This window comes from Nerophis ophidion, linkage group LG24 (assembly GCF_033978795.1).
Source record: "Nerophis ophidion isolate RoL-2023_Sa linkage group LG24, RoL_Noph_v1.0, whole genome shotgun sequence".
NCBI classification, from domain to species: Eukaryota; Metazoa; Chordata; class Actinopteri; order Syngnathiformes; family Syngnathidae; genus Nerophis; species Nerophis ophidion.
In genome coordinates, this window is record NC_084634.1 from 31321915 (window position 1) to 31338248 (window position 16334).

General features: G+C 41.7%; 2 protein-coding genes across 5 annotated transcripts in view; one reads left to right on the forward strand and one right to left on the reverse strand.

The window, feature by feature from the left end:
* baalcb (BAALC binder of MAP3K1 and KLF4 b) overlaps positions 1–2434 on the forward strand; it is a 23899-nt gene extending 21465 nt beyond the window's left edge. For all 3 annotated transcript variants that reach the window (XM_061886084.1, XM_061886086.1, XM_061886087.1), the window contains one exon: positions 1–2434. This exon is cut by the window's left edge and continues 2198 nt beyond it. The gene's annotated coding sequence lies outside the window, so the exon portion shown is untranslated.
* nme6 (NME/NM23 nucleoside diphosphate kinase 6) lies at positions 1959–15349 on the reverse strand. Of its 2 annotated transcripts, none has more exons than XM_061886082.1 (6): positions 15129–15349; positions 14888–14983; positions 12049–12151; positions 11944–11983; positions 2572–2732; positions 1959–2462 (listed from the first exon to the last, which is right to left on the reverse strand). In XM_061886082.1, the coding sequence occupies exons 2-6, from the start codon at positions 14978–14980 to the stop codon at positions 2311–2313; spliced, it is 549 nt and encodes a 182-aa protein (XP_061742066.1). In that variant the 5' UTR covers positions 14981–14983; positions 15129–15349; the 3' UTR covers positions 1959–2310. The 2 variants fall into 2 exon arrangements, with proteins under 2 accessions (XP_061742066.1, XP_061742067.1); XM_061886083.1 differs by lacking the exon at positions 15129–15349 and adding an exon at positions 15079–15106.
* Positions 15350–16334: the final 985 nt, after the last annotated feature.

Sequence of the window (16334 nt, forward strand, 5' to 3'; positions counted from 1 at the left end):
AAGTATTCCCAGCCCTTCACTTTTCCCACATTTTGTTATGTTACAGCCTTATTCCAAAATGGAAAAAAAATATGTTTGTCATAAAATTTTTGCGGACAAAACATTTTTTGCAGGGTTTTAAAAAAAATCAACAACAAAATTACAGACATATAGTAAGTATTCGCATTGGCTTAATATTTTGTTGATGCAGCTTTGGCAGCAAATGCACACAAGTATTTTTGAATGCAATACCAAAAGCTTGGCACACCTTTATTTGGCAAGTTTCTCCCTTTCTTCTTTGCAGCACCTCTCAAGCTCCATTAGGTTGGATGATAAGCGCTGCTTTTCATCCAGAATGTCTCTGTACATTGCTGCATTTATCCCTGAGTTCCTGTCGTTGAATAACAACCCCACAGCATGATGCCGCCACCACTATGCTTCACTGTAGAGAGGGTATAGGCCTGGTGATGAGTGGTTTCCTACAAACATAACACCTGGCGTTCACGCCAGAGAGTTCAATCTGTTTCATCAAACCCAAGATTTTAGTTTCTGATGGTCTGAGAGTTGTTAAGGTGCATTATGGCAAACTCTTTACTAAGAAATACCTTCCATCTGGTCAATATACCATACTGATTGGTGGATTGCTGCAAAGATGGTTGTCCTTCTGGAAGGTTCTCCTTTCCACAGAGAAATGCTATAGCTCTGACAGAGTAACCATCGGGTTCTTGGTCACCTCCCTGACTAGACTAGATGAATGCAGAAATGTACAGAGACATTCTGGATGAAAACCAACACTTCCCATCCAACCTGACAGAGCTTGACAGGTGCTGCAAAGAAGAATGGGCAATGAAGAATGGGCGAAACTAATCAAAGATACAGTAGGTGTGCCAAGCTTGTGGCATCGAATTAAAAAAAAGACTTGAGTGTTATGTACGCGAGGGGTGGAAGGAGACGACACCACAAAGAAACTCAGGTTACTGAGTTTATTGTAACCTTTGATCAGTGTGTGGGAGGTCTATGCAACTCTGTGTTTGTTGTAGGACTATGTGTGATCTTAACCGTGCAAATAATACCAGACGATGTTGTAAGTGCGTGATGGATGAATCCTTCGACAGTCCAAGAGGGCAAGCCAAAAAGGAAGTCTGTAAACAGGTGGAACGTCGCGGGCAGGAGAGAAGCGACAAGGTCCGTGTACAGGCGAGGGTCGAAGATCGAGGGAGGCAGTCCAAAGTCCGTGGGGGGGCGAGGCACAGAGCTCGAGCACACGGGTCAAGGCAGGTATTGCGGTAGAAACAAGGAATATGAGACGAGGCGGACAAGCAGGACAAGAAGAACGTGTGCGAGGACAACAGGAGGGAAGCCAGAGACGTGAATGCTTACTAGGAGGAGTTAACGACGTTCCAAGGGTCGACTGGTCTTCATGCTGTCCTCCTGAATATTGCTAGGTGCGCTGATCGCAGACAATCTGCAGCTGCTGCCTTGTGTTAACGTGAAGCGTTCGGCGTGTGTCCTGGCATACTGCCAGTCAGAGTGTTGGTGGATCTAGCTGCAGGAGAATTGTGGGTCGAAACCACGCCGTGACATTGAGGCTGTTACTGCTGCCAAAAAATCAACAAAATATTGAACACAGGCTATGAATGTGCATGTGTTTGTTTGTTTTTTAAATTATAATACATTTGCAAAACTAAAAAAAACAAAATTCATTTTACATATTTATGCGGGATTGTGTGTAGAATTTTGAGGACAAAAAAATCATAATCCATTTTGGAATAAGGCTGCAACAACACAATGTGGAAAAAGTGAAGCACTGTTAATACTTTCCGGACATACTGTAATTTGCTTCCTTTTTTAACATATTCCAAAAACAATTAAGCTGAAATATCGCCATTGTTGTCCACTGTGAGGAAGGCTAGATATAACACAAAAACTGTATGAAAAACAAATACTGTAACTAGTGTCAAATCTATAACAACACAAAGTGAATGGATGGATTTTAATGACTTGGCACAATTAAAACACTTTTTTAAAGGGTGAAAGTATATAACTGTGTATTCAATTCATAAATAAATACTTTTTTAGTATTGATAAAAGGGCCAATAGGTAATTTCTGCTGTGTCTCAGGATGCTTGATGGAAGATTGCACTACTAACAGTGAAGTCTGGCCAGTTTGTTTGCTATCTTATGTGTTGTTTGTACTTCTGTGTCTTACGATCTGTAAGGATTTGTGTTTTCTAATTCAAATAAAAATGGTCTTTGTCCCAGTAACTAGCATCCAAGTTCTTTGTTTTAGTAACCAACATCCAAGTTAAATAGTCACGAGTGAATCTGGGGTCAACTCAGTGCTGAGAGTGCATGCACATGTTTTTGATGGTCATAATATATCTGTCCTGATCTGAAGGCTGGTTCTTCCATCTCCATCCACTCCTCCACACCAAAGTCAGGAAAGAAGAAAGCTATTTCTCTTTGAGCAGACTCTGTAGAATCTAATAAAAGAAGAGCAGAAGGTTTCAACTGTAAATAAGGCATTTTTTGGCAGTTATTTGGTTTAATGATGACAAGAGACTATTTTTAATTGCATTTCTTCTGTGGTACCTGAGCCGTGAGCCGTGTTTCGTGTGTCTGTGAGTCCAAATTGAGCTCGCAGAGACCCAGGGGATGTGTATCTTGCTTGGAACACTTTGGTCGGACCCATCATTTCTCTCCAGTGGCGAATGGCGTCCTCTCTGGCTAAGATATACGCTCGCATGGGACCACTGTGGCGACAAAACAAGTTTAAAGTTATCTAATAGTATGTTATTTCTTCAGACTCACAAATCATGACAAAAACACAGTAGAAACCACAATTTAGGTTCTTTGGTATGATTTTGGCAGAGCAAAGCACCAAAGATGAGGACATATCAATCATGAATGTTTTTGTCAAGTCATACCTCAAAAATAAAGCCCATTATAAAGCCTTTCCACATTAAAAAAATGTTGTCAGTGTGCCCTAATATGACTCAAATATGTTATTTTCTAAAGATTGTTGAAGTATGTGAACATTGTAAGCTAATAGTTTGCAATCTAATCAGCAAATAAACAGTAGTAACTTCCCAAGGCTTTTATTTGGATCAAACTCCTATAATCGGCAGCAGTGTGGGACAGTGGTTAGTGCTCGTGCCTCACAATAAAAAGGTCTTGGATTCAATTATGTCTTTCTGTGTGGAGTTTGCATGTTCTCCCCATGACTGCATGGGTTCCCTCCGGATACTGCGGCTTCCTCCAACTTCCAAAGACATGCACTTGGGGATAGGCTGATTGGCAAGACTAAATTGTCCCTAGTGTGTGAATGTGAGTGTGAATGTTGTCTATCAGTTTTGGCCCTGCAATGAAGGGGCGACTTGTCCAGAGTGTACACCGAATTCCGCCCGAATGCAGCTGGGATAGGCTCCAGCACCCCTGCGACCAAGGAACAAGCGGTAGAAAATGGATCGATGGATGGATAGAACTCCTGAAATCATGTAACTTGCTCAAGATGTTCAAATGTATTGAGATGGACCTGTGTACAGTATATTTTTGTGTGTCTTATATACTTATATGATGAAACATTTTTACATATATATATATATATGTATATTTGTATATATATATATATATATATATTATATACATATGTATACATAAATAGATATTTACCCCTTTAAAGGTACATTTATTTCATGTTGCTGCGGACGTTAAAAACATGTCTTCTGAGGCCAGGGCACTTTATTTCACATTTTGTTCTTTTGCATTTTTGTTAGCTGAACAATTTAGCATGAAAGCAAACCTACATGCCTTACTTGTTGGTACCCGTTTTTGGGAGTCACATCAATCTCGAATTTTTTAAATCAAGGCACTGTGGAAATATGTAGTTACGTCTATGGATAGTTTCATTTATGGGTTAGTTTGTGGGCCATATTAGTTTGTGTGCCAAACTGAAGCAAGATATGAGTTTTGGTCCATATCGCCCAGCCCTACACTCGTATTGGCAACAGTGCTCGCACAGTTTAGGGATGTTCTCTGAGTTTAATTGAGCAATACAGTAGGCCTTATGATGGCCTTGTGTTCATATGTATGAGTGCACACGTGTACCTTGTTTGAGTGTTAAATAATGATATTGTGATTTTTGAGACATTCCATATTGCTTCAAAATGTATATGTGCTACAAAAAAATGGTTGCGCTACTAATTTTTTTTCATTTAGTAGCACTGGTGGTATATTATTGAAAAAGCTAAGCGTAATGCATGGACTGTCAAAATAAATTGTGTTATTAATCTGTGTTTATACTTGATTAATGCACTCATTTTTTTTGTGATTAATCAAATGCATTAAAGCAGGGGTCCCCAAACTTTTTGACCAGGGGGCCGCATTGGGTTAAAAAAAATTAGGCCAGGGGGCTGAGCTATATGTACATATTACATATTTTGAAGAAACTACAAGACATGTTTTCAGTTATTTCACCGGTTTTTGTTAAGTACATAACTCCATGTGTTCATTCATAGCTTTGATGCATTCAGTGACAACTACAATGTAAATAGTCATGAAGATAAAGAAAACACATTAAATGGAAAGGTGTCCAAATTTTTGGCCTGTACTGTACATACATACATACATATATATGTATATACATACAGTGGGGCAAAAAAGTATTTAGTCAGCCACCGATTGTGCAAGTTCTCCCACTTAAAATAATGACAGAGGTCTGTAATTTTCATCATAGGTACACTTCAACTGTGAAAGACAGAATGTGAAAAAAAATCCAGGAATTTGCATTGTAGGATTTTTAAATAATTTATTTGTAAATTATGGTGGAAAATAAGTATTTGGTCACTTCAAACAAGGAAGATCTCTGGCTCTCACAGACCTGTAACTTCTTCTTTAAAAAGCTCTTCTGTCCTCCACTCGCTACCTGTTTTAATGGAACCTGTTTGAACTCGTTATCTGTATAAAATACACCTGTCCACAGTCTCAAACAGTCAGACTCCAAACTCCACTATGGCCAAGACCAAAGAGCTGTTGAAAGACACCAGGAAAATAATTGTACACCTGCACCAGACTGGGAAGAGTTAATCTACAATAGGCAAGCAGCTTGGTGTAAAAATATCAACTGTGGGAGCAATTATCAGAAAATGGAAGACATACAAGGCCACTGATAATCTCCCTCGATCTGGGGCTCCATGCAAGATCTCATCCCGTGGGGTCAAAATGATCATGAGAACAGTGAGCAAAAATCTCAGAACCACACGGGGGACCTGGTGAATGACCTGCAGAGAGCTGGGACTAAAGTAACAAAGGTTACCATCAGTAAAACACTACGCCGACAGGGAATCAAATCCTGCAATGCCAAACGTGTCCCCTGCTTAAGTCAGTGCATGTCCAGGCCCGTCTGAAGTTTGCCAGAGAGCACATTGATGATACAGCAGAGGATTGGGATAATGTCATGTGGTCAGATGAAACCAAAATATAACTTTTTGGTATAAACTCAACTCGTCATGTTTGGAGGAAGAAGAATACTGAGTTGCATCCCAAGAACACCATACCTACTGTGAAGCATGGGGGTGGAAACATCATGCTTTGGGGCAGTTTTTCTGCTAAGGGGACAGGACAACTGATTCGTGCTAAGGAAAGAATGAATGGGGCCATGTATCGTGAGATTTTGAGCACAAAACCTCCTTCCATCAGTAAGAGCTTTGAAGATGAAACATGGCTGGGTCTTCCAGCATGACAATGTTTCTAAACACACCGCCCGGGCAACGAAGGAGTGGCTCCACAAGAAGCATTTGAAAGTCCTGGAGTGGCCTAGCCAGTCTCCAGACCTCAACTCCATAGAAAATCTGTGGAGGGAGTTGAAAGTCTGTGTTGCTCTGCGACAGCCTTAAAACATCACTGCTCTCGAGAAGATCTGCATGGAGGAATGGGCCAAAATACCAGCTACTGTGTGTGCAAACCTGGTAAAGACCTATAGTAATCGTTTGACCTCTGTTATTGCCAATCTAAGGTTATATTACAAAGTATTGAGTTGAATTTTTGTTATTGACCAAATACTTATTTTCCACCATAATTTACGAATCAATTCTTTAAAATCCTACAATGTGAATTCCTGGATTTTTTTTTTCACATTCTGTCTCTCACAGTTGAAGTGTACCTATAATGAAAATTACAGACCTTTGTCATTATTTTAAGTGGGACAACTTGCACAATCGGTGGCTGACTAAATATTTTTTGCCCAACTGTGCATACATATATATATATATATATATATATATATATATATACATATACAGTACATACATACACACATACAGAAATATGTATATACATATACGTATATACATATATACACAAACACACACACACACATACATACATACTTACAAATATATATATATATATATATATATATATATATATATATATATATATATATATATATATATACACATACACACACACACACACACACACGACTGTCTCATAAAATTAGAATGTGATAAAGTCTTTTATTTTCTGTAATGCAACTAAAAACATGAAAATGTCATACATTCTGGATTCATTACACATCAACTTAAATATTCCAAGCCTTTTATTATTTTAATATTGCTGATTATGGCATACAGCTTAAGAAAACTCATAAATCCTATCTCAAACAATTTGAATATTTCCTCAGAGCAAGTAAAAAAAAAGATTTATAACAGCAAAACAAAATCAAACATTTGAAAATGTCGATTAATGCACTCAGTACTTGGTTGGGAATCCTTTTGCACGGATTACTGCATCAATGCGGCGTGGCATGGAGGCAATCGGCCTGTGGCATTGCTGAGGTGTTATGGATACCCAGGATGCTTCAATAGCGGACTTCAGCGCATTTGCATTATTGGGTCTGGTGTCTTTCAGCTTCTTTTTCACAATACCCCACAAATTCTCAATGGGGTTTAGGTCAGGAGAGTTGGCAGGCCAATCGAGGACAGTAATGCCATGGTCAGTACACCAGTTACTGCTGGTTTTGGCACTGTGAGCAGGTGCCAGATCATGCTGGAAAATTAAATCATCATCTCCAAAGAGCTTTGCAACAGATGGAAGCATGTACACAGCTGCATTGACTCTGGACTTGATGAAACACAGTGGACCAAATCCAGCAGCTGCCATGGCTCCCCAAACCATTGCTGACTGAGGGAACTTCCGTTGTCTAGAGTTCAGGAGTGGCTTGACCATGGGAATACGGCTATTGAAGCTGTATCTGTTGAAAAGCTCTATGGAGATGATGATTTCATTTTCCAGTATGATCTGGCACCTGTCCACAGTGCCAAAACCACCAGTAACTGGTGTACTGACCATGGCATTATTGGCCTCCATTGGCCTCCCAACCTAAACCCCATAGAGAATTTGTGGGGTATTGTGAAGAAGAAGCTGAAAGACAACAGATCCAATAATGCAAATGAGCTGAAGTCCGCTATTGAAGCATCCTGGTCATCCATAACACCTCAGCAGTGCCACAGGCCGATTGCCTCAATGACACGCCGCATTGATGCAGTAATCCGTGCAAAAGGATTCCCAACCAAATACTGAGTGCATTTATTGACATTTTCAAATGTTTGATTTTGTTTTGCTGTTATAATTTATTTTTTTTACTTGGTCTGAGGAAATATTCAAATTTTTTGAGATAGTATTTTTGAGTTTTCTTAAGCTGTATGCCATAATCAGCAATATTAAAATAATAAAAGGTTTGCAATATTTCAGTTGATGTGTAATTAATTCAGAATGTATGACATTTTCGTGTTTTTAGTTGAATTACAGAAAAAAAAGGACTTTATCACAATATTCAAACTTTGAGACAGTCCTGTATGTATGTATGTATATATATATATATATATATATATATATATATATATATATATATATATACATATATATACATATATATATATATATATATACATACATATATATATATATATATATACATACATATATATATATATATATATACATACATATATATATATATCCATCCATCCATCCATCATCTTCCACTTATCCGAGGTCGGGTCGCGGGGGCAGCAGCCTAAGCAGGGAAGCCCAGACTTCCCTATCTCCAGCCACTTCGTCTAGCTCTTCCCGGGGGATCCCGAGGCGTTCCCAGGCCAGCCGGAAGACATAGTCTTTCCAACGTGTCCTGGGTCTTCCCCGTGGCCTCCTACCAGCTGGACGTGCCCTAAACACATCCCTAGGGAGGCGTTCGGGTGGCATCCTGACCAGATGCCCGAACCACCTCATCTGGCTCCTCTCGATGTGGAGGAGCAGCGGCTTTACGTTGAGCTCCTCCCGGATGGCAGAGCTTCTCACCCTATCTCTAAGGGAGAGCCCCGCCACCCGGCGGAGGAAACTCATTTCGGCCGCTTGTACCCGTGATCTTATCCTTTCGGTCATGACCCAAAGCTCATGACCATAGGTGAGGATGGGAACGTAGATCGACCGGTAAATTGAGAGCTTTGCCTTCCGGCTCAGCTCCTTCTTCACCACAACGGATCGATACAACGTCCGCATTACTGAAGACGCCGCACCGATCCGCCTGTCGATCTCACGATCCACTCTTCCCCCACTCGTGAACAAGACTCCTAGGTACTTGAACTCCTCCACTTGGGGCAGGGTCTCCTCCCCAACCCGGAGATGGCACTCCACCCTTTTCCGGGCGAGAACCATGGACTCGGACTTGGAGGTGCTGATTCTCATTCCGGTCGCTTCACACTCGGCTGCGAACCGATCCAGTGAGAGCTGAAGATCCCGGCCAGATGAAGCCATCAGGACTACATCATCTGCAAAAAGAGACCTAATCCCGTGGCCACCAAACCGGAACCCCTCAACGCCTTGACTGCGCCTAGAAATTCTGTCCATAAAAGTTATGAACAGAATCGGTGACAAAGGACAGCCTTGGCGGAGTCCAACCCTCACTGGAAACGTGTCCAACTTACTGCCAGCAATGCGGACCAAGCTCTGACACTGATCATACAGGGAGCGGACTGCCACAATAAGACATTCCGATACCCCATACTCTCTGAGCACTCCCCACAGGACTTCCCGAGGGACACGGTCGAATGCCTTCTCCAAGTCCACAAAGCACATGTAGACTGGTTGGGCAAACTCCCATGCACCCTCAAGAACCCTGCCGAGAGTATAGAGCTGGTCCACAGTTCCACGACCAGGACGAAAACCACACTGTTCCTCCTGAATCCAAGGTTCGACTATCCGGCGAAGCCTCCTCTCCAGTACACCTGAATAAACCTTACCGGGAAGGCTGAGGAGTGTGATCCCACGATAGTTGGAACACACCCTCCGGTCCCCCTTCTTAAAGAGAGGGACCACCACCCCGGTCTGCCAATCCAGAGGTACCGCCCCCGATGTCCACGCGATGCTGCAGAGTCTTGTCAACCAAGACAGCCCCACAGCATCCAGAGCCTTAAGGAACTCCGGGCGGATCTCATCCACCCCCGGGGCCTTGCCGCCGAGGAGCTTTTTAACTACCTCAGCGACCTCAGCCCCAGAAATAGGAGAGTCCACTACAGATTCCCCAGGCACCGCTTCCTCAAAGAAAGACGTGTTGGTGGGATTGAGGAGGTCTTCGAAGTATTCCCTCCACCGATCCACAACATCCGCAGTCGAAGTCAGCAGAACACCATCCGCACCATACACGGTGTTGATAGTGCACTGCTTCCCCTTCCTGAGGCGCCGTATGGTGGTCCAGAATCGCTTCGAAGCCGTCCGGAAGTCGTTTTCCATGGCTTCCCCGAAATCTTCCCATGTCCGAGTTTTTGCCTCCGCGACCGCTAAAGCTGCACACCGCTTGGCCCGTCGGTACCCGTCCACTGCCTCTGGAGTCCTATGAGCCAAAAGAACCCGATAGGACTCCTTCTTCAGCTTGACGGCATCCCTCACTGCTGGTGTCCACCAACGGGTTCTGGGATTACCGCCACGACAGGCACCAACAACCTTGCGGCCACAGCTCCAATCAGCCGCCTCGACAATAGAGGTTCGGAACATGGTCCACTCAATGTCCCGCACCTCCCTCGTGACATGTTCAAAGTTCTCCCGGAGGTGTGAATTGAAACTCTCTCTGACAGGAGACTCTGCCAGACGTTCCCAGCAGACCCTCACAATGCGCTTGGGCCTGCCAGGTCTGTCCGGCATCCTCCCCCACCATCGCAGCCAACTCACCACCAGGTGGTGATCGGTAGAAAGCTCCGCCCCTCTCTTCACCCGAGTGTCCAAAACATAAGGCCGCAAATCCGATGACACAACTACAAAGTCGATCATGGAACTGCGGCCTAGGGTGTCCTGGTGCCAAGTGCACATATGGACACCCTTATGTTTGAACATGGTGTTTGTTATCGACAAACTGTGACGAGCACAAAAGTCCAATAACAAAACACCACTCGGGTTTAGATCCGGGCGACCATTCTTCCCAATCACGCCTCTCCAGGTTTCACTGTCGTTGCCAACATGAGCGTTGAAGTCTCCCAGTAGGACAAGGGAATCACCCGGAGGAGCACTTTCCAGTACTCCCTCGAGTGTACCCAAGAAGGGTGGGTATTCTGAACTGCTGTTTGGTGCGTAAGCACAAACAACAGTCAGGACCCGTCCCCCCACCCGAAGGCGAAGGGAAGCTACCCTCTCGTCCACTGGGTTGAACTCAAACGTACAGGCTTTGAGCCGGGGGGCAACCAGAATTGCCACCCCAGCCCGTCGCCTCTCACTGCCGGCAACGCCAGAGTGGAAGAGGGTCCAGTCCCTCTCGAGAGAACTGGTTCCAGAGCCCTTGCTGTGCGTCAAGGTGAGTCCGACTATATCCAGCCGGAACTTCTCTACCTCGCGCACTAGCTCAGGCTCCTTCCCCCCCAGTGAGGTGACGTTCCACGTCCCAAGAGCTAGCTTCTGTAGCCGAGGATCGGACCGCCAAGTGCCCTGCCTTCATATATATACATATACATATATATATATATATATATATATATATATACATATATATATATATACATATATATATATATATATATATATATATATATACATATATATATATATACATATATATATATATATACACATGTATATATATACATGTATATATATACATATATATATATACATACATACATATATATATATATATATACATATATATATATACATATACATATATATATATACATATATATATATATATACATATATATATATACATACATATATATATATACATATATATATATACATACATATATATATATACATATATATATATATATACATATACATATATATATATATACATATACATATACATATATATATATATATATATATATATATATATATATATATATATATATATATATATATATACATATATATACATAAAAATCGGACTCATTGCAGATTAGACAAACTGCCTTTTCCTTAGACTGAAAAAAAATAGTCATATGTCCACTGATGTTTAAAAACTCTACACTCGGAATCTAGTTTACATTTCCCCAATGATTTTGCCATTATTTTGAGTGAAAGCGCGGAGCGAGCGTGATGATGTCATGTTATCGAAAGGGAAAATCCATATGATTTCCCTGAGCGGCTAGGAGACACCAAGAGTAACAAGCGGTATAAAATTGATTAATGGATGGGCTCGGAAGGACAGATTAAAAAAAATAATATTTAAGAAAAAAAAATTGGGACTACCCGCATGTCGTATTTTGGATGCTGGCGGGCCTTATCTGGACCCCTGGCCGTAGTTTGGGGACCACTGCGTTAAAGCATTAATTTTGACAGTTCTAAAATCCATCCATCCATTTTCTTTCACTTGTCCGTGGCGAGGGGCTAGAGCCTATCCCAGCTTGACTCAAGTGGAAGTTATATGTAAATAAGTACAGGTATCTATTATATGTTCGCATGTGTGATGTTTACCTTGACATAAACTCAACAAGTCTCTGAAAGAAGAATCGCCCTGAAAAGCAAAGTATAACAAGGTCTGAAGGTGTGTTTTATGTGGAGTGAAAAAGGTTGACACACCTGAATGTTCGGCATAAAACTTCTCTGAGTCAGCTCTTCTCCACACTAAATCTTTGCGTCGAACAATAACAAAGTTGTTATCCAGGATGCTTTGGTGAAGAGCCTGCAATAAAAAAAATATATACGTAAATAATAATGACGGCAATATTTTTACTGTAAAATCTTGGTTTAACTGTGTATTACTGTAAATAAATAACCAAATAAATGTACCAGCTCAGTGGCCTGGTTACTTGCTCAGTGGCCTTGTGGTTACAGTGTCCCTCCCCCCGGAGATCGGTAGGCCGTGAGTTCACACCCCGGCCGAGTCTTACCAAAGACTATAAAAATGGGACCCATTACCTCCCTGCTTGGCACTCAGCGTCAAATCACCAAAAATAATTCCCGGGCGCAGCCACCGCTGCTGCTCACTACTCACCTCACCTCCCAGGGGTTGATCAAGGGTGATAGGTCAAATGCAAAGAATAATTTTTCCACACCTAGTGTGTGTGTGTGTGTGTCTGTGGTACTTAAAGGCCTACTGAAACCCACTACTACACACCACGCAGTCTGAAAGTTTATATATCAATGATGAAATATTAACATTGCGACACATGCCAATACGGCTTTTTTAGTTTAGTAAATTACAATTTTAAATTTCCTGGGAGATTCTTCTTGGAAACGTCGTGTAATGATGATGTGTACGCGTGACGTCACGGGTTTTAGGAAGTGTGAGCGCTACGCACACACACAGGTAAAAGTCGTCTGCTTTAACGGCATAATTACACAGTATTTTGGACATCTGTGTTGCTGAATCTTTTGCAATTTGTTCAATCAATATTAGAGAAGTCACAGTAGAAAGATGGAGTTGGGAAGCTTCAGCCTTTAGCCACACAAACACACGTTGATTGCTTGTTTAAAATTCCCGGAGGTGAAAATTTACTATGGATGAATCCAAACCAAATGTCAACCAGCAGGTTTCGGTGAGAAAATTGTGGTTAAAAAGTCAGTTCTTACCGGATAAATGCTGAGCTTGTGCCGTCCATAGCTGCCGTCGACTCCCCTGAGACATTGGCGTCAACACCCGGCCGTGGAGACACCACTCCGACTATCAGGTAATATTAAACTCACTAAAACACTAGCAACACAATAGAAAGATAAGGGATTTCCCAGAATTATCCTAGTAAATGTGTTTAAAAACATCAGAATACGTCCCAATGCTATCGCGTTTTGTTTTTTATAACTCTTTTTATTTTTTTTTCCCCAGTCCGTCGCTGTCAATATCCTCAAACACAAATCTTTCATCCTCGCTCAAATTAATGGGGAAATTGTCGTTTTCTCGGTCCGATAACTGTTTTGGTTGACGGCTCCCATTAAAATCAATGTGAATATATGAGGAGCCCCCACACTTGCGACGTCATCGTCTGCGACTTCCGGTAAAGGCGAGGCTTTTTCAGGAAGTACCAAAAGTGGCGTAACTTATCGTCGATTTTCTCTACTAAATCTTTTCAGCAAAAATATGGCAATATCGCGAAATGATCAAGTATGACACAGAATGGACCTGCTATTCCCGTTTGAATAAGAAAATCTATTTTCAGTAGGCCTTTAAACTTTAAATGAAAAAACGACTGATTTGTTTTTATGGTAGAAAAACTGGCAGATAAATTGCCAGAATAAAAAAATAACTTACACTGTTTTTCCATTAACAATCTAATGCTGTAATAACCGATATAAATTCAACACAAAAATGCTGGCAACTAATCTGCTATCTTTTTTTGTAAACCCCCCCAATAAAACAAAATCAAAAAAACAATTAACAGTGGTAGTGTTTTTCCATTTACCATAAAATGTTGTACAAAATTAAAAAATATATACAATAACATTCTGTAAATGTAAAGTTTTTACTGTAAAATCGCCATTCTACTTAAATCAATTTATATAATTAATGTCTATCCGTGTTGGCCCTGCGATGAGATGGCGATGTCACGCCAAATTTATTCTCCCTACAACCCCCCCCCCCCCCCCCCCCCCCATTTACTTCCGGGGTTATGATTATTACAGACGTTTTGTTAACGCTATATTATAAAAAATGTAAAAAACTATTTACAAACACAAGCTATGGGATGGGCTTCACGGTGGCGTCTGCCTCACAATACAAAGGTCTTGCAGTCTTGGGTTCAATCCCAGGCTCGGGATCTTTCTATGTAGAGTTTGCATGTTCTCCCCGTGAATGCGTGGGTTCCCTCCGGGTACTCCGGCTTCCTCCCACCTCCAAAGACATGCACCTGGGGATAGGTTGATTGGCAACACTAAATTGTCTCTAGTGTGTGAATGTGAGTGTGAATGTTGTCTGTCTATCTGTGTTGGCCCTGCGATGAGGTGGCGACTTGTCCAGGGTGTACCCCGCCTTCCGCCCGATTGTAGCTGAGATAGGCACCAGCGCCCCCCGCGACCCCGAAAGGGAATAAGCGGTAGAAAATGGATGGATGGATGGATGGAAGCTATGGGATGACATAAGAGGAAACGTCACCCTGGAAGTAAATGCGTCATCCCGTCTGTATTTTTATAATATAGCGTTAACAAAACATCTGTATTAATCATGACCCCGAAAGTAAATGGGGGGGGAAAGGTTTTTGTAGTGGGGAAGACATTTGGCGTGACAGCGACTTGTCCAGGGTGTACGCCGCCTTCCGCCCGATTGTAGCTGAGATAGGTACCAGTGCCCCCTGCGACCCCAAAGGGAATAAGCGGTAGAAAATGGATGGATGGATGGATGGATGGATAATAATGACCAGTACATCATTTATAAGTGTAGTATATTATTCAACTCAAACAGAATGAGAGAGTGTATGTTTGTTAGTACCTCCATGATGAGAGGATGAGCCACTGCATCTGGTTTAATGACCGCCAGGGTGAGCTGCAGCGCTTTGGAGAGGCGACACTGATTCAGCAACATTGTCTAAAAAAAAAAGGGAAAGTGTGCATTTTAAGAGAGTTAAACATTTAAACATTTCCAGTGCTACCATAGCCATGTTATTCCAAACAGAAGCTTACTTTGGGAACGTGGAACCAAAACAACGAGCGACAGCTAAAGGTTCTCTTACCGGAAGTCGATGTCAGTTGACTCGTAAAAGGCTCGTTATCCTTCAAAGAATACCTATAAGTCCCACTATCATATCTCTGTTATGTGACGTGTTTAATTTATCATCATGTATAGTAAGAAAACTATACCAGAGAATGTATTGTTTATGTGCTAGCGAGAGCGAATGCAGCTCATAGTCAAACATGTACCCGGAAGTGTCCTCCGTGAACAAATAACCCACCTGAAACAATATTAATTCATTTGTTCCGCTCTACAGTTCTGTACAGTACATTCGATAAAGTCCAAATTGTATAATTTTACGTAGGATGAATAATACATCGGCAAGTTAATATGTCATTTAACCGTCGTTATTTATGTGTTTTGCATGCCTTCGCACTTTGTTTTTTACAAACAGTGAAAAGACACAAATTGCTTTTAAAGGCCTACTGAAACCCACAACTACCCACCACGCAGTCTGATAGTTTATATATCAATGATGAAATATTAACATTGCAACACATGCCAAACGGCCTTTTTAGTTTAGTAAATTACAATGTTAAATTTCCCGGGAGTTTCGTCTTCGAAACGTCGTGTAATAATGACGTGTAAGCAAGATGTCACGGGTTTTTAGGAAGTATGAGCGCTGCGCACACACACAGTTAAATGTTGTCTGCTTTAACGGCATAATTATACAGTTTTTGGGACATTTGTGTTGCTAAATCTTTTGCAATTTGTTCAATTAATATTGGAGAAGTCACAGTAGAAAGATGGAGTTGGGAAGCTTTAGCCTTTAGCCACACAAACACACGGTGATTCCTTGTTTAAAATTCCTGGAGGTGAAACTTTCCTATGGACCAGAGCGCGGTCAAGCGAACATGGATCCCGACCACATGTCAACCAGCAGGTTTCGGTGAGAAAATTGTGGTTAAAAAGTCAGTTCTTACCGGAGAAAAGCTGAGGTTGTGCCGTCCATAGCTGCCGTCAACTCCCCTGAGACACTGCGCGTCAAGACACCCGTGGAGACACCCGTCCGACTATCAGGTACTGTTAAACTCACTAAAACACTAGCAACACAATAGAAAGATAAGAGATTTCCCAGAATTAACCTAGTAAATGTGTCTAAAAACATCGGAATCCGTCCCAATGCAATCGCATTTTTGTTGTTGTTTTTTTTTCTAGTCCGTCGCTATTAATATCCTCAAACACGAATCTTTCATCTTTGCTCAAA